The 23,482-nt window shown below is 58.2% G+C and overlaps 1 protein-coding gene across 1 annotated transcript in view; it reads right to left on the reverse strand.

Moving 5' to 3' along the window:
- PKP1 (plakophilin 1) overlaps positions 1-21,537 on the reverse strand; it is a 43,536-nt gene extending 21,999 nt beyond the window's left edge. Inside the window, exons 1-2 of the mRNA XM_081225418.1 lie at positions 21,151-21,537; positions 12,140-12,246 (exon numbers count right to left, since the gene is read on the reverse strand). Of these exons, the coding sequence (XP_081081544.1) occupies positions 12,140-12,246; positions 21,151-21,352 (309 nt within the window). The 5' untranslated portion in view covers positions 21,353-21,537. The remainder of the gene's footprint in view (positions 1-12,139; positions 12,247-21,150) is intronic.
- Between the last annotated feature and the right edge of the window lie 1,945 nt (positions 21,538-23,482).

A 23,482-nucleotide genomic window follows, 5' to 3' on the forward strand; every position in this document is an offset into this window, starting at 1 on the left:
CACCCAGCTCCTAGCTCCAGCACCCAGCTCCCAGCTCCAGCACCCAGCTCCCAGCTCCCAGCTCCAGCACCCAGCTCCCAGCTCCAGCACCCAGCTCCCAGCTCCCAGCTCCAGCTCCCAGCTCCAGCACCCAGCTCCAGCTCCCAGCTCCCAGCTCCAGCACCCAGCTCCAGCTCCCAGCTCCCGCACCCAGCTCCCAGCTCCAGCACCCAGCTCCAGCACCCAGCTCCAGCTCCCAGCTCCAGCACCCAGCTCCAGCACCCAGCTCCCAGCTCCAGCACCCAGCTCCAGCTCCCAGCTCCAGCACCCAGCTCCAGCTCCCAGCTCCAGCACCCAGCTCCCAGCTCCAGCACCCAGCTCCAGCTCCCAGCTCCAGCACCCAGCTCCCAGCTCCAGCACCCAGCACCCAGCTCCCAGCTCCCAGCACCCAGCTCCCAGCTCCCAGCTCCAGCACCCAGCTCCAGCACCCAGCACCCAGCACCCAGCACCCAGCTCCAGCTCCCAGCTCCAGCACCCAGCTCCCAGCTCCAGCACCCAGCACCCAGCTCCCAGCTCCAGCACCCAGCTCCAGCACCCAGCACCCAGCTCCCAGCTCCAGCACCCAGCTCCCAGCTCCAGCACCCAGCTCCAGCACCCAGCTCCCAGCTCCAGCACCCAGCACCCAGCTCCAGCACCCAGCTCCAGCTCCCAGCTCCAGCACCCAGCACCCAGCTCCAGCACCCAGCACCCAGCACCCAGCTCTGCCTTCACATCCTGCTCCCTGTTTCATCACTAAACTGTGGGAGAAACTATTTCCTGAAACTCTGTTCTTGGACCTCTCCCCCTGCACACCTGAGATGTGGGCTTTTCTCAGCTCCTGACCCGCCAGGATGGGTTTGTGCGACAAGGACCTCAGGTTTCCTTTGTGGAAACCTCAGGCTTCACTTTGGGAAGTACCCACTGGCAGGTGTCTGCCTTTCAGAGGCAGCTTTCAACAGTCCCAAGAGGCAAAGGATGCCTGCACCTTGGCCACCTCTCTCGGGCTCAGAAGTGTCCGAGGCCCGGTCCTCCTGCCCACCAGGAGCCCTGTGTTCTGTAGTCCCTTGTGAACCCAGAGGCCGACCCCTTCTTCCCCGTGATGGTTCATCCTGGGGAGGTGAGGGCCCCTCCAAGGTTCCCACGTGAAAGAACTCCCGGAACCTCGAGGAAGTGCCCGCTTCCTGAGGCAGCGGACCTGAGGGTCAGGGAGCTCCCGCTGGGCCAGGCACCCCACCTTGTGCAGGGAGACTGGGGGTGCCCCTGAACTGCCACCCGAGCCCTGAGCCTGGAGGCACTTGCCAGCCGTAAAAGGAGGGCCAGACGCTGCAAGACGGCAACTTCCTGAGGAGCAGATTCTTCCTTGGCCAAAAAAGAGCTCCTTGGAGACTCCTTGGTGAGAAACCCACTCCCACTGAGGAGACAGCCAAAAATTTCACAGGAAGGAAGGGACGATTGGCTGGGCCCTCCAGGGCTTGGTGACACAGCCCCGACTGGAAGATGAGTCTGTGTGCATGTGCATACACACACACTCCACGTGCACACACACACACTCCACGTGCGCAAACACACACACTCCACGTGCACATCTGCCTGTGTGGGACACACACCACTTGGCTGGGGGTGGACTCAGGCGGGTAGGTCTTTGGAAGTGCCTTGAGCTTATCCTAAGAACCCCATAGCAGGCCTGGTACTTCACAGTTTGTAAAGAGCCCTCCCATTCATCCTCTTGCTGGAAACTCACAGCCTCCGTCCTCCGCCTAGCCGAGGAGGTACCAGGACAGGCAGCAGCGTCTGTATTCTGGGAGCACCTCTTAAGCTTGGAGAACTTGAGGCTAAGATGGGGTAGACCCTGAACCAGGACCCAGGCCTCCGACCTTCCCGGTGTTCGTCCTCCAGCCACTTGGCCACCAGAGTCTGGTGACATGAGTGAAGTCTAAATGGCCCAGAGCTTCTGCAGGACAGGCTCCACCACCACCTTGGGCTACTCGCTGGCCCATCACCTAGAAACCCCTCCCCAGAGCCCCAGACACAAGAGATGCCTGCTCCTCCTCTTTGGCTGATGGTGGGAAACGTTTAAGAAGAGTGCGGCTGAACGGCTGTGTGACACGTGATAAGGCTCTACTGCCCACAGAGCCCAGCTGGAAGGCCCTCTGTCCCGAGAGACGCCTACGGGCGAGGCGGCCTGTGATCACAGCAGGGCTGGCCGGGGTGGGGGTGTCTCGAGAGGGAGGGCATGGAGGAGTGAGTGCGGGCCCCCATGTCCTGCACCCATGCTTGTTACTGGTGCACACAAGCTGCCCTGAGAGATCAGGACATCACGTCAAGACTGCTGACTGAGGCCGAGCCCGGAGTCTCCTGCAATGAGCCGAGTCTTCTGAGCTTCTTGGGGATCTAGAAGCTGAGCCACCTCCCTCCCAGCCTCGGGGACAGTCAGAGGGAGGAGAAGGGCCTGTCCCGAGGCCCCCAGCTCCCTCCAGGCCTCTGCCCATGGCACCTCGCCCTTCCCCCAGCTCTGTGGGCCTCCCAGAGCTGCTCAGGGCTGCAGGGAGATCGGGAGAGCCTGGGGTCTCCTGCCAACCCTCCCCAGGAGCAATTGATCCTGCAGGGCTTGGTGCCCAGCAGGCCCTGGGTTAGTACAGAGGGCCACAGACCTTGGCCGGAATCCTCATCTTTAAATGCTCCATTCAAGGGATTTCCCTGGTGGTCCAGTGGGTAAGGCTCTGCGCTCCCAATGCAGGGGGCCCAGGTTCCATCCCTGGCTGGGGAACTAGATCCCACATGTATGCTGCACCTAAGAGTTTGCATGCCACAACTAAAAAAAAAAAACCAAGAAACATGCCACAACGAAGATCCCGCATGCCACCACTAAGACCTGGCGTGGCCTAAATAAATAAATATTAAAAAAAAGAAAAAGAAAAGAAAATATCTAAATGCTCCATTCAAAAAGGCCTTCAGCTGGGCACACGGCAGTCACCGGTGAGGGGAGGGGGCGCCACCTGGTCACCCTTCTCCTTGGCCCTCGGCTCTTCCTGACCCGCTGGACCAGCTGTGGGAAAATTACCCTGCATGATGAGCTTACGACCCAGAACCCCCCCAAGTGTGGGCCAGGCTCCATCGGCAGTCGTGAGGTGACTTTAGGGCATTTAAGGGCACAGCCAGTACGTAGCGCTGAGGCTCACAGAAAATTCCTTCTCTTTCACTTTGATTACCGTGAGGAGAAGGTCCAGGTTGGTGCCAGAATGTGTCTTTAACATCTGCCAACCTCCCTTTCTGAGCAGAAAGAAAAAAAGCCTTACCCATTTGGAATTAAACAATGATTTGTTTTCATTCTATTTATTATTATTGATTCTAAATTATGGTAAGCCTTCTTTTATGGCAAAGGATACTTTTGTTTTTCTCTCAAGTTACTGATACAAAGTTTCTTCTCAAAATGAATGCACTGAAATTTAAAAGGTAGTTCATTAAAAATGAGTAAATAATAGTTGGTGTGATGATTTTGTAAAACCTCTGACAGCAGCGATCAGATGAAACTCTGTTGCCTACAGTGGCCAGGGTCCCTTCCTGTGACAGTGTGACCAGGATCACTGGGCAGGGGTACCAGAGGTCGGGTTCTAGTCCTGGTTCTTCCCTGAGTGGCTGTGCAGCCTTGGGCAGTCACCTCACCTCTCTGAGCTTCTCCGTTTCCCCAACTAGAGCCAGCCTTGTAAGGCTTCTGACTTTCAGTGTCGTTTCAGCCCCGCTGGAGTCACACTCGCCCTTCTCCCCAGCTTAGCTCAGAGCTTCGGAACAAACCCAGGAGGCTGTCTTCACCCCACTCTGGGCCACGCCCTTGTGCAGGTGTGTGCGCGGGGTGCCCCCTGCTAGAGCCCCCAAAGCTGCGTCCCTCCCCAGCTGTGTCTCCACCTTCTCCCCCAACCCCCGCCCCACTGGATTTTCATTTTCAGCTAAGTTTGCTCTCCTGCGGCTGGAAGTCCTTGGTAGCGGCATGCCAGGGCGGGGCCCTGGGGGGGGGGCGGCTGAGCCCCACCCTAGGGAGGGGTGAGGTCCTCATCCACCTATGGGAAAGGCTGCTGCATTTGTCAGCGGAGCCCGTGACAAAAGGCAGCTGCAATCAAAACAGAGGCACTGGAGGACCTGCCCAGGGCTTTGTTTTGGCGGCCTCCTTCAGGGCCCCTCCTTCCTCCGGGCTCTGGAGCCCTTGCCCGCCGGGCAGGAGACAAGGTCCTGACCCTTCCTCCTCCTCCTCGTGTCCCCCGACAGCCCACGCGGAGCTGACTGGGCTCTGGACCCACTTCTGCCCTGTACCGGTGAGGGACCTCCCGGGCAAGCCCCCGCACTTCTCTGTAGCCTGACTTCCCTGTTGATAAAATCGGAATAACAGGAACCAGTTCACCCGTCCAGATCTCACAAAGGTGGAAGGATCAGGTCGGGAAGTGGAAACAGGATTACCTTGTATACGTTCAAACCGCTCCATAATTCAAGGGATTCTGAGGATTGGACTTCCTCCCACCGACAGCCCCCCAAACATGAAGGTGGTGGTCCTGGCAAAGCCGGCACTTGCCTGCTAACCCAGCACCCCAGGGCTCCGTCCCCAAACCTCCAGGACCCTGGGGACCAGGGCTGGTGCTAGGGAAGAAGGCTGGGTGGTCACCTGGTCCCACCCGCCGATGACAGACCAGGAGACTGAGGCCCGGAGAGGGTTAAGGAGCTCATGCTGCTAACCCCTGCGTTTCATCACACCCTCTCTCACGCCGGTGTCTCGTCTGTTAGTTGTTGTTGTTTCCTTTTAAATAAATTTCTTTCTTTATTTTTGGCTGAGTTGGGTCTTTGTTGCTGCGCGCAGGCTTTCTCTAATTGCGGCGAGCGGGGGCTACGCTTCACTGCGGTGCACGTGCTTCTCATTGCAGTGGCTTCTCTTGTTGCGGAGCACGGGCTCTAGGCATGCGGGCTTCAGTACTTGCGCCTCGTAGGCTCAGTAGTTGCGGCTCGCGGGCTCTAGAGTGCAGGCTCAGCAGTTGCGGCGCACGGGCTTAGTTGCCCCACGGCATGTGGGATCTTTCTGGACCAGGGCTCGAACCCATGTCCCCTGCATTGGCAGGCGGATTCTTAACCACTGCGCCACCAGGGAAGTCCCCTGTTAGTTGTTTTTAACTAGAGTGTTAGGGCTTTAAAGTCTTGTTGGCTCGGACGATTAGTTCTTGTCAGGAGTTTAAAAAAAAAAAAAAAAAGGCAAAACTAAAACTCACTAATTTTCTTCTGGAGCGAAATAAAGAAGTTTGCAATTGCCCTTGATTCTTCAAATCTTCCCTCTAAAGTTTCAGCGGCTCTACTGTGACATGTGTGTGAGAAGGAAGGTGAGAACAAAGGCAGATCACGGGGGAGCCTCCTTCTTGGGGAAAGACGCTGACCGGAAGTGACAGGTGGATTAAAGCCAAAGGAAGACGTAAAACCAGGCTCGGTCCTCCCTCAGAGGAGGGGGAACTCCTTCCCGAGCCCATCTGGGAGGGGCCCCTGCAGACTGTCCAGGGCTGGCAAAGCCCAATGCTCCCACCCACCAACCACACAGTGGTCACACTGAGTCCCCTGCACGGACACGTCTCTCTGGACATTGCGACCAAGTGCCTGCCTCCCTCCCCCACAAGGGTCCACCAACTGGGACAGTGACAGGTGACTGCCTTCTCCTGGGCCTGGCCTCTGGAGCTGCCCTTGTCGGAGCGATGCCTGTGCCTTGTGAGCACTCACAAAGGACGGCCCGGGGGCTACGGTCCCAGCTCCCTGCCTGCAGCCAGTCCTGGGACTCCGCTTGCATTGATCTGTGGGCCGGGTCCTCTCCCTTCACAAGCGCGGTGCCGACTTCTCTCCCCCCAGGGAGGACACACAACACAGGACGCCAGAGCCGAGGAGCCAGTCTGATGGTGCACCTGGGGCCCGGCAGGGATGCAGGGCCAGCAGCGGTCGCTGGGCAGTGCTGGGGAGCCCCACGCCCAGGCCAGTGGCCTTCCCTCCACCTCACCCCTGGCCTCTAAAGAGTCCCTGTCCCCCCAGATCTGAGCCAGGAAGAGCAGCCTCTCCGAGAGGCTAGAGTCAGCCCTCGGTGAAAAGCAGCCCAGAAGGAGGCTCCGGCCCGGGGGCAGCAGGATCGTCCGGCACAGAAAGCAGGGCTACCCCATACACATGGTCACTCCAAGAGACACCCTGACGTGGGCGTATGAGTTTGAACAGAGGGGATGTCTCCAGCCTCAGTGATGCCCAGCCGGGCGCTGCTCCTACAGGGAGGGAGCCCGGGCGGGGGGCGGGGGGCTGCCCCGCGGCCCCCACTCCCTCGCCTCCTCCTCTCTCGGACAAATTCTGTCCCTCGGCAGCAGCATCCTCGTTGGGCGAGAGCCTGGGGGCCGCGGGGCTAGGTGGGGGTGAGTCACTGCTGGCAGGGGGACGCCGGGCTGGCAGGCACGAGGATCACTCCCTCCTCGCGGGGCAGGATCTCGCGTCCCCTCCATCTTTCTCTCCCCAGACTTTCCAAACAGACCAGGCCCGGCAGGCACCGCCAGAGAACCCAGCTTAGAGAGGGGAGCAGGGCAGGAGGCGGGGAGGCCCACCTCCCCTCTGTAAAGCTAAAGGCAATGAGGGACTCCCAGCTCTCCATCCTGCTGCAAGGGCTAATTACCTGCCGTTTCCCCGGGGCCTGGAGGTGCCCAGATGAAAGCGGGGAGGTCATGCGGAAGCCCTCACCCACCTGCAGGCCCCGGAGACCGCTGTGAGCCCCAGGCTGTGGGTCCCGCCGCCGTCCAGAGGAAGCCCTCGAGCCGCACAGCACCCTGAAAAGTCGGGGCTGAAGGAGTCCTTGGCTAGGTCTAGTCTAACAGCCTTGCTCCGTGGATGAGAAAAGGTCTCAGGACGTGAAGACCCCCCAGGTCCTTCCCCCCGCTTGCAGCAACCAAGCTGAGCCCAGAATCCAGGCCTCCTACCCGATCGGGCGTGTCCTGTCTGCAGCCCCAACTGCCCTATGAGATAGGAATTCTCACCTATTTCAGAGATGGGCAAGCAGCTGAGGTTAAGAATTTGCCGAGGGTCATCCAGCCAGCTGAGGGCCCAGGGCTGGTCCCTCCACACCACCTGCCATGGGAGGGGTCTGTGTTTATTGGGACCTTTCTCTGCTTCAAGGGCTAGAGTCCTGCTGTTTTCTCTCCGGCAGCCCCTCGGCCTTGGGCCCTGCCGCCTGCAGACCCTGCACACACGTGGCTCACTAGAGCCTGGGTTCCCATGCCCCACGGAGCTGTGCACAGCCTCAGCCCTCTCATCTACAGAAGAGGGCCACCCAGGTGTCTCTGGGTCTGGGGTGGGCAGGACCAGTCCCCCTCAGGGAGAGGGTCCCCAGCACGTGGTCCAGGAGACCCTGTCGTGATGGGATCATCAAATACTGACACATCGGTTAAGCAAGTACAGCTGAGAAGAGGCTGGGAGGAAGATTTGCTACCAAATCCTGGATTTTGTTTTTAATAATTTTTTTTTTTTAGCCTCCCCGTGCGGCATGCAGGATCTCAGTTCCCCGACTAGGGATTGAACCCGTGCCCCCCGCAGTGGCAGCTCGGAATCCTAACCACTGGACCACAAGGAAATTCCCTTAACCCTGGATTAAAGTAGAGAAATGGGGTCAGTGACCAGGATGAAGGCAGAATTTCCTCTGGCCATTCTCCTGGGGAGTCTTGGCCTGCCCCCGCCCCGAGCGCTGGGCTGGTGTAACTGAGCACGGCGAAGGGATTCAGCACGATGCCCCCACGGGATACCCTGGCCCAGACTGCCTGGCAGCTGCTGCACGCATGGGATCGGCTCCCGGCAAGACGCTCTCGGCCCGTCCATAACCAAAGCACATTTCACTCCACGTGACGCCCAGAGGGACGTAAGCGCTCTAGATGTGCTTCTCGATTTGTAAATAGGAAAACCATTCGGGGCTGGAGGCGGTAGAAAAGGAGACCCTCCTCTTAATCCAGAACCTTCCCTGGAAGCTGAAATGTCCACCTGCCGCAACTTCATCCAGCACAAACCCACGTGACAGAAGCCCATGTTCAGCTTTGGAACGGAAGGGCTGTGCCTTCAGTGCTCCCTGCCCCCTCCTCCCTCAACCTGCTGTCAGCCGACCCAGGGGACGTGGTCAAAGTGCCCCGTACAAGGACCTCAGGGGGGCCGTCAGCCTCCCTTTGCTCCCCTAAAGTAATCGTGCCTGGGTCCCCAACCTAGGAGAGGGGCACTTAGGGAGTCTTGTTTTTATTACAGGGAATGAGTGGAAATACACCCTGACCTGGGGAACGCCAGATCCAGCAAATAAAAAGGCAGGACACCCAGTTACATTTGAATATCAGGTAAACAACAAATAACATTGTAGGATCAGTATGTCGCAAATATTGCATTTCTTTATGTTTTACTTGGTAGCCCACCCTGACCCCCACAGCTGAGTGGCTCCAGCTTGAGTGTAGGAAGGAAAAAGGGGCCCCTGCCCCGCATCTCTTGTGTGAGGCTGACTCACCAAGGAAAGAGGAGGCTTGGCTGGGGGACGGAAGGGAGGAAGTGAAGGGATCCGGACTCATGCGTCTGTTCCAAGCCCCCAGAACATGTTATCGTGTTAAAATATTGAGACTGAAAAAAAAAAAAAAACGCCAGAAAACATCCCATAAAATGACCAACAAAAGAGCGCAAGTGTCTGGAGCGATGAAAGGAAACTCCATCAGGTTAGGAGTTAGGAGGCCAGGGGTCTCGTGTGCTCTCCCGTTAACCAGCCGTGTGACCCGTCCTTGCTGGGCCTGAGTGTCCTCAACTATGAAATGCCAACCTTGCTGGTCTCTAATAGTCCCCGAGTCTGGTTCTGAGAGCTGGGACAGGAGAGCTGAGTCTGCTCATCTGAGAAACGGGGCTGGACGTGCCCCACCCTTGGCCCCAGCGCCCCTGCTCCTCCCTGGGCTTCTGGGCTCCAGGGATGCTGACAAGCAGGTAAGGTCTCCGAGGACCAGGAGGCTGGAGCGGCCAGAAGAGAACAGAGAACGACTGGCCAACGACTTTCTTGGGACCGGTTCTTCTCTTCCTTAAGTCCCTTGATGCTTTTTGTGTGTCAGACTGACTTTGTTTCATTCTATTACAAGACCGTCTATATTCAATTTTCTTATCTTGTGATATAAGGGATCATAGACTATAGAGAGCATGATGAGATATATCTCATCTGCTTTTTTAAATTAGAAGACGATTGCTGAAATAGAATATAAGGTAAAATCATAAGGTAACACCCCTGCTTTTTAGACATTTTTAGAACTTTCTTTGTGGAAGTGCCCACAGATCCTTTGCCTATTTAAATAAAATATACAGTCAGTGGTGACCAATCTTTGTTACTTGAAGTTGATTGGATATTTGAAACTGAAGACAAATCCGAGGAGTGAGGCTCTCAGAGGGCTTAATATCATTTCTGCTCAAACACAGGTCCTGACAACACAGAAATGGGGCTGGTTTTCTTAGATGGCCCCTAAAGTGGCACTAACAACAATTATATTTTATAAAAAAAATTTTTTTAGAGGTTCCAGAAACAACAGCAGCACAGCTGGAGTCCTCCAGCTCAGCAACCGACACCTGCGTTCGATTTGTCTGCGGTCCTCCCAGGGCAGACGGAGGCTCCTCTGAGGAGGGTCCGCGTGTCCTGTTCCCTCCCCCTGCCCTCTGCGCTGGTTTCTTGGGAGCGGGGGCACTGAACTCCCCTGGCTCAGCTATGCCATCCCTGGGAAAATCCCATGGCACCTCTATTGCCTTGCCCCCTGCCCCCCTTCCCCTAAGTCCTGACTAGCGGTTCTGCCATCATGGCTGACGTGCTCGGCTCCAGCATCAATCCTCCCACCCATCCCCCTCCCTCCACCAAATCCCCGTGTCCCACAGCCCCTCCTGAGCTAAGCGAGCTGGGACGCGCCCAGGCAGCTCCTGACTGAGTCACTCTGAAATCCCGCCGGCAGAGAGAAGGAGCGAGGAGGGCTGGGCCTTGGGGTTCGGGAAAGGAAGGAATTCTCACCGGGCGTCAGAAAACAGTCACAGGGAGGGCGTAAGGGCAGCTGGGAGCTGGTGAGGATCGAGTTAATGGACCAGAAGCAGTGCTCAACCCAGCTGCACACAGGTTCTCCCAAGAAGGCCCTCAGAACGAGTTCCCTGCAGGTCCTGGTTACACATCTCCACATGTAATAACCCCTCACTGCCCATCTGATGACACGTCCCGGTTAATTTAACACGTCAACCCCTGAGTGGAGGTGAAGCACGCGCAGAGAACACTGATACCCAGAGAAATCAGAGCTTGATCTAAAGTCACAGAGCCAGAGAGCAGCAGGCCCAGGGCGGGAACCCAAGCGCCAAGTTCTGATTGGGCAACGCAACGTTGTAAAGACACATAACATCTGCGCAGTCAGCATGATTACTCATCTGACTGCTGGTCCCATCCTGGGACCTGCCCTCCTTGGGTCTCTCCTAATCCTTTTCACGGCATTACGAAGTCATCTTCTCAGATTCTGCCTGGTCATCAGTCTTTCTGTCAAAGCCCTTTACTCACATCTATGTCTGGTCTGCCAGCCTACTGGGCTCAGTCAACTGTATTTATCAGTTATCAGCACTGAGGGTATCAACTGACATCAAGAATCAGGAAAAAGGGAGGGAAATAAATTCACAGCAAACCTAGTTAAACCTGTAGCATGCAAGAGAGACAAATCCTCCCAAATCAGCCCCAGTAAGAACGCAGGTAGGAAGGAATCAAGCGGATGACAAAGAACACCTAACTCATAAACCTCCCACCTCTCTCTTGCCCGGGACCCTGACATCTGTGAACAATGTGGACTCAAAGCAAAAGCTGCTAAAACCTGAGGCCCAAGCAGACGGAGCCCAGAGTCCCATGGAGAAGCAGTCTTTATCCCCAGCTGCACAGGCCTGAAGGGCCTCACAGAAGAATTTCCAGAACAATACAGGCTAATGTTGAAATTAGCAAAACTAAAGGAAAGTCACAGAATTTGCAGACTGGGAGAAAACCTGGGTGTCACCTAGCCCAACACCCCGATTGTGGAGTAGGAGAAAACTCCTGCGTGGGCTTGTATGGCTGAACCAGGGCACCTGCCTTGGGGCTTGGTGGAGAGTTAGGGCTAAAGAGATATTTGTTCAGTAATGGGTGGATGGGCATGGCGGGATGAGATCACACAGAAACACAGTGACAGGGCCAGGATTAAAGGATCTAGGATAATCTCTACTCATGCTAATTTTTAAAAAAAATTCTTAAGAATGATTATAATAAGGTTTTTTTCTTTTTCTTTTTTTTGCGGTACACGGGCCTCTCTCACTGTTGCGGCCTCTCCCGTTGCGGAGCACAGGCTCCTTGTGCGCAGGCTCAGCGGCCATGGCTCACGGGCCCAGCCGCTCCGCGGCATGTGGGATCCTCCCAGACCGGGGCACGAACCCGTGTCTCCTACATCGGCAGGCAGACTCTCAACCACTGCTCCACCAGGGAAGCCCAATCAGGTTTTTTTTTAATGCACATTATTTCGTTTAGTCCTGACAAGAATCCCCAGAGGTAGACTTTGTTATATCCATTTTACATGTAGGGGAACTGAGACCCAGAGGTAGAAGAATCTCGCCCAAGGTCACATGCTCAGCAGTAACACAGCTAGAATCTGAACGTGGGTTTGTCCAACTTACAAACTCAAGCCACATTCCCCCGTGGGCACACATCCTTGGTCATCAGCACATACTGAGGAGAGGGTCCCTTTGGGATTTTTCTAGAAACATCTAATCTATACATGACTGGACCATAAGAATTCAAACTTCTTTCAAATCTATGATCAAATCAGATATATTGGGAAATGGACTTTTAAAAAAATATGATGTTTTCTTTATGCTTTTTCTAAAATGTTCTCATCTGAGACATTCAGAAATATCCAGTCAGACAGGAGGCTGCTGTAAGAGCCACGTGTGAAATGATGGCCAAGCAGACGGACCCGGTCAGAGCTGGGGGGCCTCCCCTCAGGGACCCTTCCCACCCCGCATCGCTGTCTTGGCAACCAGGACACGCCTTCTCCTCCACAAAGCCTGAACCCACGCCCTGCGGGAAGCAGCTCCTTACCGGATAGCCCCACGAGCCGTTCCCCGCCAGGAACTTCGCGTAGTAGCTGGTCCGGCCGGTGGTCCCGCAGCTGTTGTAATTGTCGGCCAGGCCATCATACATGGAACCTTTAGGACAAGGGCAGCGGTTAGGCCATTCGCTCCCCACAGCCCTCCTGCCCACGGCGTCCCCTCTGCATCTGGTGCCCTGCGGCCCTCGGAGGAGACCAGGGCTGAGGCCTTGGAGGAGGAGGACGGGGAACCGGCCTTCTGCTCGTCTTCCCCCTCTCTCCACCCGCCCCTCCACAGCCAGATGGCTGCAGGGTCAGCTCCGAGGGCCTCGGCCGACCCCTTCCTGGGGGTCTACCCCTGTGGCCGGGGGTGGGCTGACACCCACAGGTCACGAGTTGGCCTGGAGGGCCTCAGGCCCCCGTCGGCCCGGTCCAGGGAATCACAACTCCGAGTGCCACAAGGACGGCCTTCCCACTCATGGACGACAGCCCGGAGCTCCACATGCAGCTCCAGAGCCTCAGGGCCGCAGGGTAGCTCCGGAGGGTCCGGGGCCAACGCCACGCGGGACTCTGGTCCCCGAGCCCAGCTTTCCGCCCCCCTCCTGCATCTCCCAGGTGCCCCAGCTGCTGCAGGGGGAGCGGCCACCAACCTCAAATGCCCGGTGAGGATTAATTAACTGTTCTCCGAGTGCTTGGGGGCCCACAGATGACAGGCTCCGGGGAGGACACAGTGTCATTACAATTATTAAGGGTAAAGTGGCTTTGGATTTCAGAAGGCAGCCTGGATGCTAGGCTCGTTCACCGGATGGCTGGGTACCCGAAAGGACAGCCCAGTTCTGCCTGCTGTCCTGCTGCCCTTGAAGCGTGGCTGACAGTGACCTGCCCGGGGCTTTGCTCACACCGTGTCCCGTGCCGAGGCTGCCTTCCTTCCTCGGCCACAGACACTGAATCGCAACCGTCTGTAAACCCAAGTTCAAAACGTGCAACCGGGCCCCGCCCAAGAGGCTGTCCTGCTGTCCGTATCCCAGGTCACATCCTGCCTGGTACCCCATTTCCTAGACTAGGAACCATGGCCCCATGGCCTGGGCATCCGGAGCAAGGGTGGTGCTACACTCTTACTAAGCGATGGCCCCTGGGGAAAGTCGATCCAGGGAGAGGGGGTTGACCCCAGCATCAGGGCAAGGGTCCGGCCGGGATCCCACCTGGCTCAATTCACCCCTCCCCATCGGCTGTGCCCCCTCAGATTCCCAAGCCTTTGGGGGTGGGCGCTGCAGCATCCGAGCTGGGGGGAGAAGACAGAGCAGAGGGGCAGCTTTGGGTTGTGGCCGATGTCCCTGCCTGGTGCCACCTCCTGTGACCCCCAACAGCTCACAGGAGGGGCAGTGCCCCTGATTCTCCATGCCCCCCATCATGGAGGATCAACTGGCCACGGGGGCTGCCGGCTGTGGCAGAGACCCCCTGCCCTGGGCGCCTAGTGGTGTTGGAATTGGTCCTGGCTCTGGCATTTGGGCAAGGCACTTGCCTTCTCTGGGCCTCGGCTTCCTCTTCTATAGAAAGAGGGGTGTGGCATCTCTGTACCTCAAGGTCGCGTGGTTGTGTGATTATAGTGACTTGTGCCTGACGCCATTCAGAGAAGCCTGACCTCTCTTCTCTAGAAACAGGGCTCAGCAAGGAGGAAGTCTGGGCATCAAAGGCTACATCACCACCTCCTTTGCTGCCCGGCTCAGGGTCCCCCAGAGGTGTCCCCACCCCAGAAAGCCCCAGGCCCAGGCCTGGCTCCAGAAGGGACACCCCTGAGGCTCTGAATTACTCCAAGCTCCCTGCTGTATGCAGGCAGCTCGTGCCTCTTCCTTTCTCCAGAAGCTCTGGAAAAGCTGCCTTCGTCAGGAGGGTCTGGAGGCAACCTCATGGGCGTGGACCCCCAGAACTCGCTCTCACCGAGAAAAGGGGCCGCAGCCAGGAACCCCGGTGGCCGACAGCCAGCGTCCCGTCCTTCTCCCCTCCGTCCAGCCCACTCCTGACATCCCTTCCAGGGCAGGGCAGGGCAGGGCAGGGTTCACTTGGGCAGGGATTTCTCACTCAAGGGCAAGCGTGGGTCAGCCAGCTGCTTTGGATGGAAAATCTGGGGTGGTGACAGACACAGAGTTCTGGGAGAGGCGTCCCCAGCAGGCTCCGTGGAGGGCAGGCTCCCACGGAGCCTCCGCCCTGCTCGGGAAGGAGTCTGTCAGCAGTGATGTCACTCGCCCTCTTGGTCATCAGGTGAAGCATGTCCTCCCCGACACCCTGCACCTGCCCGCCTCCCTCTCATTCTCCTGTGTGTGACAGGTGGGGAGTTCTCTGCCGTGGAGGCAGATGACCTCTGGAGTACCCTATCATCCCAAGGCCAGTCCCTGTGACCCAGGGGGGACTGTGGTGATGACAGGTGTGGGTTGTAACTCTCACTTCTGGTTGGGCCAAGGCCTCCAGGCCCTTCCAGGCAACTCCTGAAGGCATCTCCCCAAGATCACCTGCAACTGGGGGTCAAACTACCTGACTCCCACCGTGAGCTGCTTGGCTTGGCCTCCTTGTGAGAATGTGGCTGCCATCACACCAGCCAGCACTGCTTCTCTGGCAGGAGGCAGCTGCCCTTGGGCCGAGGCTTCGAGGGTGGGGAGTCCAGAGACCTTACACGCTTGCAGTCACACCTTGCAGTGTGCCAGATACCCGAAGGGGTGCAGGCGGGAGGCACGTCATTTGTGAGACTGTTGCTCCCACAGCAGAAGCGAGCGCTCCCTCTCCTGACCCTGGGGGGGTCTCTGGTTGGGAAGTACCACCCTCTGAGAGTCAAGTTCAGGAGGAAGAACATGGAGCTTCTCACTGAGAGTGACGGGACAGCTCTGACGGCCTGCACTTCTCCACGGGCCCCTTGACCTCTCTGGATGTCACTTCTAGGAAGCCTTTCCTGATGACCCCCACCTGGTCCCCGTGCCCCAGGCTGCTTGTCCTCTCAGTGCAGGGTACGGTGAGGTACGGTCCCCCTGCCCAGCTCTGGTGCCTTGAGGCTCAGTGTCCCCATAACCGCAGCAGGGGACTGGGGTCCTTGCCTCCACTCAACCAGGTCCCCCTCCCATCCAAAGAGGTCCCTCGAGGGTAGGTGAACCGGGGAGAGACTGGAGCCAGAACGCCCAAGGCTATATTCTCAGGGAGGATTCTTGGTCCAGGGGTGGGAAGGGAGGGGGGTCCCAGCACCAGCTTGCCCCACAGTCACCCCACCTCCCTGGGAGCACTGCACCCGCTGTCGTCGCTGGAAGGGCCCATGGGCCTGTCCGTGTGGCCCAACTGTGTGTCTGCCTCGAGGCATCTGCCCTCCCACAGAAGCCCGGGGTCAGAGAGCAAAGGTCTGCCTTCCCTGTGGACCAGCATCGCCAGCCGCTCCCTTCGCTGCAAGCCTCACTGAGGGTCACTGCTCCGGGTGACAAGCCATCTCAGAAAACCCACCCTGCCCACGGCAGCACCCCGGCGCCCCTTCCCTTCGGCCTTGCACGGCCGCCTGAATCTCCCTGTGTCACTGGGCAGCCCTTTGTCAGGACCCCCGGGATTCCTTCCCCCCTGGGACGGGTGAGCCTTCGCAGGGATGACTCATCCTTCCACCCCCAAGCTTTCCATGGGTCACACCCGCCACGCCTGAAACATTCCTGCTTTCCTTCTCAGCCAAGCCTCTCCCTGGAGCCCAAACCCTGCACAAAACCAGCTCCTCCTGGAGAAGACTCACCTCCCACCTCCCACCCCGGCGCCCCAACTCTCCCTCGGAGCCGTGTCAGCACTCGGTCTACCCGCTCGACACACTCTGTGCTGTACATTCTGTGTGTGTGTCTGCTGGGGGCCTTCTCCACCCACCCCGACCCAGGACCAGACTCCACCTGGAGAAGGCCCTCGGGACCCTGGCCAGCCTGGCCGAAGGGCTGTCCCAGGGGCAGAGGTTGCCCGAAACGCCTCTCCCCACACCCCCGTCCCTGCTAGCCACAGGCCCTCACAGAAAGGGGTGTCTGTGAACCTGCCTCTCACAAGGCTCCTGCCTCTTCTAGCTGCTTCTGCACTTACACCTGTTCCTTAGCACGAAAAGCTTCAGAAAGGAAGCGCACTGTCTCTCGGCCTCAGAAACGCCTTTACTTCACCCCCTAAATCCCTCCCATCCAGGGCGCCCAGCAGGGCGAGGCCCACAGCAAGAGGAGTTTAAGTTAGACAATAAGAAGACCTGTCGGAAGAGGGCACAGAGATGTCTGGGCCCCCGGACCGTCCCGCAGCCCAGCTCCTGCCCCTCGAACATCGCAGGGGATGTTCTGCCCTCCACCCAGGCCGGCGGGGCGCTCGTGGACACGCCGCCCTGGCCTGGACGGGAGGAGTTCAGCCCAACCTCACCTGACACGCGGGCACAGTCGCTGCCCTTTTCTGGGCACGTGTACAGAACAGAAACACCAAAGCACACCGGGGTGTGTTCAACCCCAGCTCTGCTGGAATCCTGCTTCTCCTCCTCATGGCCTGTGTGTGGCCACCACTAAGCCTAAGTGTTGGACCGAGGGCAGGAGCATGCTGGGGCCTGGGCTCAGTCCCCCGAGGGGGGTCCAGGGTAAAACATCGTCACCAGCAACTGCCACACTAGATGTCCATCCCTGTGTGTGTGTGTGTGTGTAGAGGTGTGTGCCTGTGATGGGGGTGGTCCCCACAGTGGGTCTCTGTGTGAGGGAGGGTGAGGACGAGAACAAGGATTCTTGAACTTTGCTGCATATCAGAATAGCCTGGGAGCCTTTAAAAGTCCACATGCCCACGCTGTCCCCATACTAACTGAACCAGAACCTCTGGGGGCCGGACCCAGGCGCTTGCATTCTTTAAAATTCCCAGACTATTCCGATGTGTAATCACGCTTAAGAACAGTGCTTTGGGGGATATTTTTTGGTGATTTGATGCTTCCTGGAAGGAAACCGTGAGGGCCCTGTCTTGAGGGGAGGAGCTTTTTTGCGGCTGCAGACAGTTTGGGGAAACGGTCTGCAGAAGCAGTGAGTTATACATCTACTTCCAGTGAAACATCTGGAGATGATCTCACCCCACCTCTTATGGTTGCACAGACCCAGAGAGGGGCAGCCACTTGCCTGAGATCACACACCAGCTGGCAACAGATCAGAGAGAACTCAAGCCTCCTGACACCAGATGGACTCCTGCCGCTGCACAGGCTGCGAGGCGGGCTGTGTGTGAATGTGTGTGTGTGTGAGGACACGTGTGTGTGTGAGGACACGTGTGTGTGTGTGAGGACACGTGTGTGTGTGCACAGTGGTGGGTATACGTGTGCATACGTGCGTGCCTGTGTGATGTGTGCCTACAAAGAACCTCACATGAGGCTACCTTCCATGGAAACCAGTCCTCCATTTAGTTTTGTTCAAACATCACGTAACTTCTACGGGGTCATACCCTATTGCAGAAGTAGCTCCCAGGGTTTTAAACCTGGAACAAGTGGCTTATTGATATTTACAATTCCGTGTGTGGGGAGAGGAATTTCTTTTGTTTTGTTTATTTGTTTTCTAATCTCTGTCAATGAGCTTAGCAAAGGAGCAGGATTGGGGGGGGAACACCCCGGAATACTCGGCATTTTTGCATGTGTTGTAACAGGCCGGTGGAAATTCTGGCTAAGCCCTCAGCTCCCAGAGGAGGCATTGTGAAGAAATTAGAGCTGGTCCGCTTGAAGTTTAGCTAAGATGCTTCCCTGCTGGGGCAGCCTGAGCACAGACACCGCGTACTTCCTCCCGTCTCAGCTTTGGTCCCGAGGAAATAAGCCCAGAAGAGACACCTGTGCCCAGCCTGCGGCCAGGGCAGGACACCTTCCAGGAGAGTAGAGACAGCAGAACCTCCCTGGGTGGAGGATCACGCCGAGACACAGCCCCCCACGAATCCAAGGAGCTGGCCAGTGGGGCCCTAAGACGGGGTCTTGGCTCCCCTGGGCACAAGCCTGCCCCCAGGAGGGCCCCGGGGAGCAGGACACCTGCCCAGCGCACCCCACCCCCACCTCTGACCATCACAGGTGGGAAATGGTGCTTCTGAGAAGAGTGGAGACAGAACCCTCGGGCCCAAGGCTGACGCTGGCTCACGGGGCAGTGGGCAAAGCGCGTGGGTTAGGACTCCTTGGAGTGATGTGCAGACGGCAGCTGGTTCCACCGAGCTGTGTGTGTGTGTGTGTATGTGTGTGTGTGTGTGTGTGTGTGTGGCAGCTGTGGCTTCAGGCTTGGATCAGAGGAGATTTGGGTTCAGCTTTAGGAAGAGATTCCAAGCGGAGTATAAGGGGCATGAATATGGCAGTGTCTCCTCTCGGGCCAGATGACAGTGCACCAGTCCCTCACCCCACAGTCCACCCCGCAGGGGCTCCCCACCCGCCGCAAGGAGGTCATGTTTCCCAGCCCCGATCTCCGGCTGGGCAGCCACGTCCCCGGGTTCCTCCCACTTCCCCCGTGGTCTTACACCCGCTGCCCACGGGGATCCTCGGGAAGCGTGGGCAGCAATGCTCAGGGGCCCCATTAAGGAAAAGATGGGTGGGCAGGTCCCGAGCAGCCTCCTCCTGCAGGGTCTCCAGGCCCCAGAGAACCCCTCCCTAACCGGGGACTGCCTGACAGGGTGGGCCATGTGTCTGGGCCCGGGTTTTGGGGAGGGCACGGCAGAGACGGGTGTTCATGCCAGGCTTCTCCCATGCGGTCCCACACGCAGCCCTCGGCGGCTCAAGGCCCCTCCCTGACAGGATGGAAGGCAGCCCTACAGGCCGGCTCCAAACAAAAGACACTCCTACTGCCAGGATCTTGGGTGGCTGATTCCTGACTGTACTCCGTGGGCTACAGAGAGAGGCAGCTCCTCTGCGGGCAGTGGGGCACACCTGGCCTTCTTCAGGGCGGGGGGCCAGGAGAATCAAAGACCCCAGAGAAACCTGCTCTTCTCTCTCAGGCAACTGAAAGAGAATTCGAGTCTGTCCAGGGGGCGAAGGGGATGGCCTGGGGCATGGTCCTTTCACAGCTGCCAATCACCCCTCCAGACACATGGAGTGAAACCAACAGGACAAAGAGGGACCAAAGCGGGGAGAGGCAGTCACAGAGCAAACCGGGGACGCTTGGGTGGCGCTGTCGAAGAGACAAAGCCAGATAAACCAGAAACACCAGCTGCAGGTGGCCTGACGGCCTCTCCCAGCTACAGTGCCGCTGGGGAAACTGGTCAGAGCCAAGGGTAGAGGGGACATGCTTACAGGGTCAGCTCTCAGAGAGGGACACACTAGCCATCAGAGTCCACCCCTGCGTGCTGCCCCCGGAGGACCTTGGGATGGAGAAGTGGAGAGAAGAGAGATGGATGTCACCCACAAAGAGAGAGGCCAGGGGCACAGTGCTCAGCCAGCGCCCCATGGGGGGGAATTAGAGGGGGTGTCTGGGGCACCGGGGCTGGTCTGAGACTTTTCTGGAGCTGTGAGCCTCAAGCTCAGGCGAGAGACGGAGCGGGAGTGGGATGGGGACAGGTGAGTCTTCAGCAAGGGAGAGAGGAGGTTGGGTTGAGCTGTGACTGGGCTGTGGCCAAAAGGAGGGGCACTTTGTTTCCCAAACCTACTTCCAAAAAAGGCTGGAAGCAGCTACCAAGGCACCAAACAAAAGGGAAGGGGGCAAGCGCTCTGGAGGCTGTGACCTTGAGTGGGGGTCTGGCAGGAGAGGAGTAGGGGCCCCAGGCCAGGGTAAGGGGCACAGCCGCACAGACCTTTGGGCTTGGGGTGCAGGGGAGTCCTCCATTTTCCAGCCATTTTCTCCCCCTCAGCTCTACACAGGGGCCACTTGGGCGGGGGCACAGAGGTTGAAATCGTGAGCTGGTGTGTGTGTGTGTGTGTGTGCACGTGCGCGCATACACACGCGTGTGTGGGAGAATCGGTGAGGATTCATCTCCTTTGTCCCCCCCTCTTTACTACCCCCATTCTCCCCGCTCTCTCATGAACACCTGACTTGATCAATATATCTCTTTTTTTCAATAAATAAATCTTGGATGACCTGTACTGGTTTGCAGTCTGCAGCGTCTTTATTAGCATTTAAATAAATAAATAGAAGGTGCCCTGATTTGTGTGTAATTCTCACTGGGAATGCTTTGTATGAAAGCGTTTGGTCTAAAAATCCTCCGCAAAGGGCCCTGTCAGGTATCATACCTTCCTCCTTGTGTTTCAGGGGTCCTACCCCTTTCTCCTGGCCGCCCCCAGGTGGGGGACCTTACCGTGGAGGGCAGAGGGCTGGCCAGGCCGGCACCTAGATGGACAAGTGCCCACCACGAGGGCCCAGCAAGCCGGGGGTCGGGGTCGAGGGATTCCCAGCCTTGCCCACCGAATTCCCTACTTGCCCCTAAGACACTTGTTTCTAGGCAAGCTGAGTGGGTCAGGGCGAATCCCGTGGGAAAGTGGGTTTCTCTCAGCCACGGGCAAGAGGGCATCCTGGACCCCTTCCCGGCCTCAGTCCCCAGGGTCCGCACTGGCCCGGGGCAACCTTGAAACCACACATGCCTCTTCCAGGTGCGAGGCTCCCGCTACCACGCTGCGCAGTCACACGGGCTTGTCCGCTCCCTGCGCCACCTTCCCGGCCCCCCGCCCCTCCTGGGCCTCCACTCGGGTCTCCGTGACTCCCTGCCCGCCCGGCAGCCACGCACCGCCCTCCTCCCGGACCCCCCCCAGCCACTGGGATCCCGCAGCTAAGTCCGGGCAAGATGGGGCAGGGTGAGGGAGGCGCACGACCCCGGGTGACCGGGTAAGACAGGACGCGGAGACAGTTCCCCGGAGCAGGCCGGGGAACAGAAAGCCCTGGGCCCCGAGAACGGCCCTGATTGCGTCTCCCACCGCGCCCCCACCCCCCAACACCGTGAGCGCGCCGCCGAGCGGCTCGGGCCGCGGCTGCTCAGTGGACCCGGCGGCGGGAGGGAGCGCTGCTGGGGTCTGCGCGCGCCCCGCGCGCCCCACGCGCCCCGCCGCCCGGCCACGCGCGCATCCGGCCTTTACCTCGGTTGGAGTGGCTCAGGGTGGACGACTGGGAAGTCCTGGACTTCTGCCGCTTGACGGTCATCATCACCTGCTCCTGCACGCGCTGCTGGCCCGACGTGCCGGTCTTTATCTTCTGGTCGGACGGCAGAGCCAGCGTCGAGTTGTCCTGGTCCTGGAAGCATTCGTAGGCCAGGGCGGTCTTGAGCGGCGAGTTGTTCATGGCGGCGCGGGGCGCGGGGCGCGGGCCCGGGGAGCGAGCGGCAAGGTGCGAGGTGCGGGGCGCGCGACGTGCGGGCGGCAGAGGCTGCGGGCTGTTCTCGTGCTCAGAGGCTCCCTGTGCCCACAGAGCGACGGCCACGCGCCAGACGGCTCCTGGCTGCTGCTCCCGACGCTTCCACCCGGCGCGTCCTGGTCCAGGCACTGCCGGGCCCGCCCTCCGCCGGACTGGATATACCGCCCCGCCCGGCGCCGCCCCCTCCCCGCCGCTGCCGCTCCAGCGGAGCCCGGGGCGCTGAGCTGCGGGCCGGGCGCTCTGGGGGCAGGGCTTCAAGGCCCGAGCCTGGACCGTGCTCTCTCTTCCTTTGTCCCCCTTCCCTCTCCCCGCGACCTGCCGAGGGGAGGCCTCCGCCGGGGAGCCGACCTCTGTCCCGGTCCTGCGCGCTCAGGGATAGAGTGCGTGCTCAGCTCGGGACTGAGGGAGACTTCTCTCTAGGAAAAAGGAGTCTTTCTCGACTGGGCCCCCTGCACAGCCAGATGCCCGTCTGCCTCCTTGCAGAGGTCACTGCGGAGACCAGCCCTGGGGATGGGGGCTCCCAGGTTGACGGCAAGGAGCACAGCCCGGTCCAAAGGCTGTGCTCCAAGACAGCTTCCAACCTGCAGGGAGGGGCTGAGGACCTGAAGCCCACACCAGGATGAGACTTGAGATGCAGAACCACAAAGCAGTACCCGCCCCCCAGGGCATGGGCACGCCAGGGGGCACGCCAGGGGGAACAGTGGATGTCTCTGAAACTCCAGACTTAGTCCCTAAAATGGGTGCCTGGTACATCTTCGGGGCTCAATAAAAAATATGTTTTAATGGATGAATAAATGAAGACTAGCTAATTTAAGGTAAATTAAGTCTTATTTGAATCCTACCCAGATCCTTACTGAAAAACCGTAAGGTAGCCTACCCCTTAAGACTATCCGGCTGTGGACTTATTATCCTAGGACGTTGTGTGCATTCTCCCATACTCCCTGGGGCGTGTGTACTGATGCTTCATTCTTGTAGCATTGTCCTCAGGCAATGCCGCCCAGGTAGCCGGCGCCAGGGAATCTGGTGTGTAACAGGAACTGAATACTTTCAACCATGTTGATGGAAATCTTTCTAAGGGCAGCACACCCCTGCCTTTCCCCCTTTAGCAAAAGACCCTGAGCACATTTATGCACTTCTTGACAACTCAGGGTTCCCATGCTGGACATCCAGTGCTGCACGGACAGTGCAGTCTGGTCAGCTTCTTTGTGTTCCGGGCTCCTCCAGCCATCACCTCTGCTGTCCTTTGCAGTTGGCACTCACAGCTCACACCCTTCACTTTCAGCTTGCCCTTCTGCTCTGCGGGGGAAGGGACCCTCAGAATCTATGCTCGTCGGGAATTCTGTGAGGTAGAGTTGAGAAGCCCAGGGATGGTCTCAGGGACCACATGATGGTCACTCGCTCGCTTCCTGAGATGTGGATGTTATATGCAGGAGCGCAGCTGTTCTCCGTGATGCATTCCTGGGAGCCACGTGCAGAGAGGAAAATTGTAAAGCACATCGTGGATTCAATAGAAATAGTTTTATAATTGAGGGTTACGTCCCTAAGAACTGAGAGTCAAATAAACCAGAGATGTGACCAACAATATGTCATGGATACCAAAGCTCAACCCCTGTAGACCTTGATTATCACTTCAGATTGTAAGATTCTGCTCTGAGCCATAGTCTGTCAGGGCTGGACCGAGTCTAGGACATCATCCAGCCCAGCCTCTGCAGTTTTCTGACTCAAAGAGGACGTAGCTTGCCCGTGGTCACCAGTTAATACGTGGCAAAGCCTACATTTCAATCGGGCCTGGTGACTCCAGGGCCAGTGCTCTCCCCTCCACACTACCTGGCCTCCCTTTAAAAAGTCCTGTAAAATGGGCCGTAAAGTACAGTGCACACCGATGACCGCAGGGCCCCAGCATCCTGTAAAGTACACGTGACAGCACATAAAAACACAAGTCCGCTGAATCACGCATTTGGCGCATCTACAGCCTAATACGCTAGCCATAATACGTGTTGATCACATCTTTAAATAATGGTAATTTTGCCACCTTTCGGATGTAGAGGGGCCCTGAAG

This window comes from Mesoplodon bidens, assembly GCF_964165515.1.
Source record: "Mesoplodon bidens genome assembly, chromosome: 2".
In the NCBI taxonomy this organism is placed as follows: domain Eukaryota; kingdom Metazoa; phylum Chordata; class Mammalia; order Artiodactyla; family Ziphiidae; genus Mesoplodon; species Mesoplodon bidens.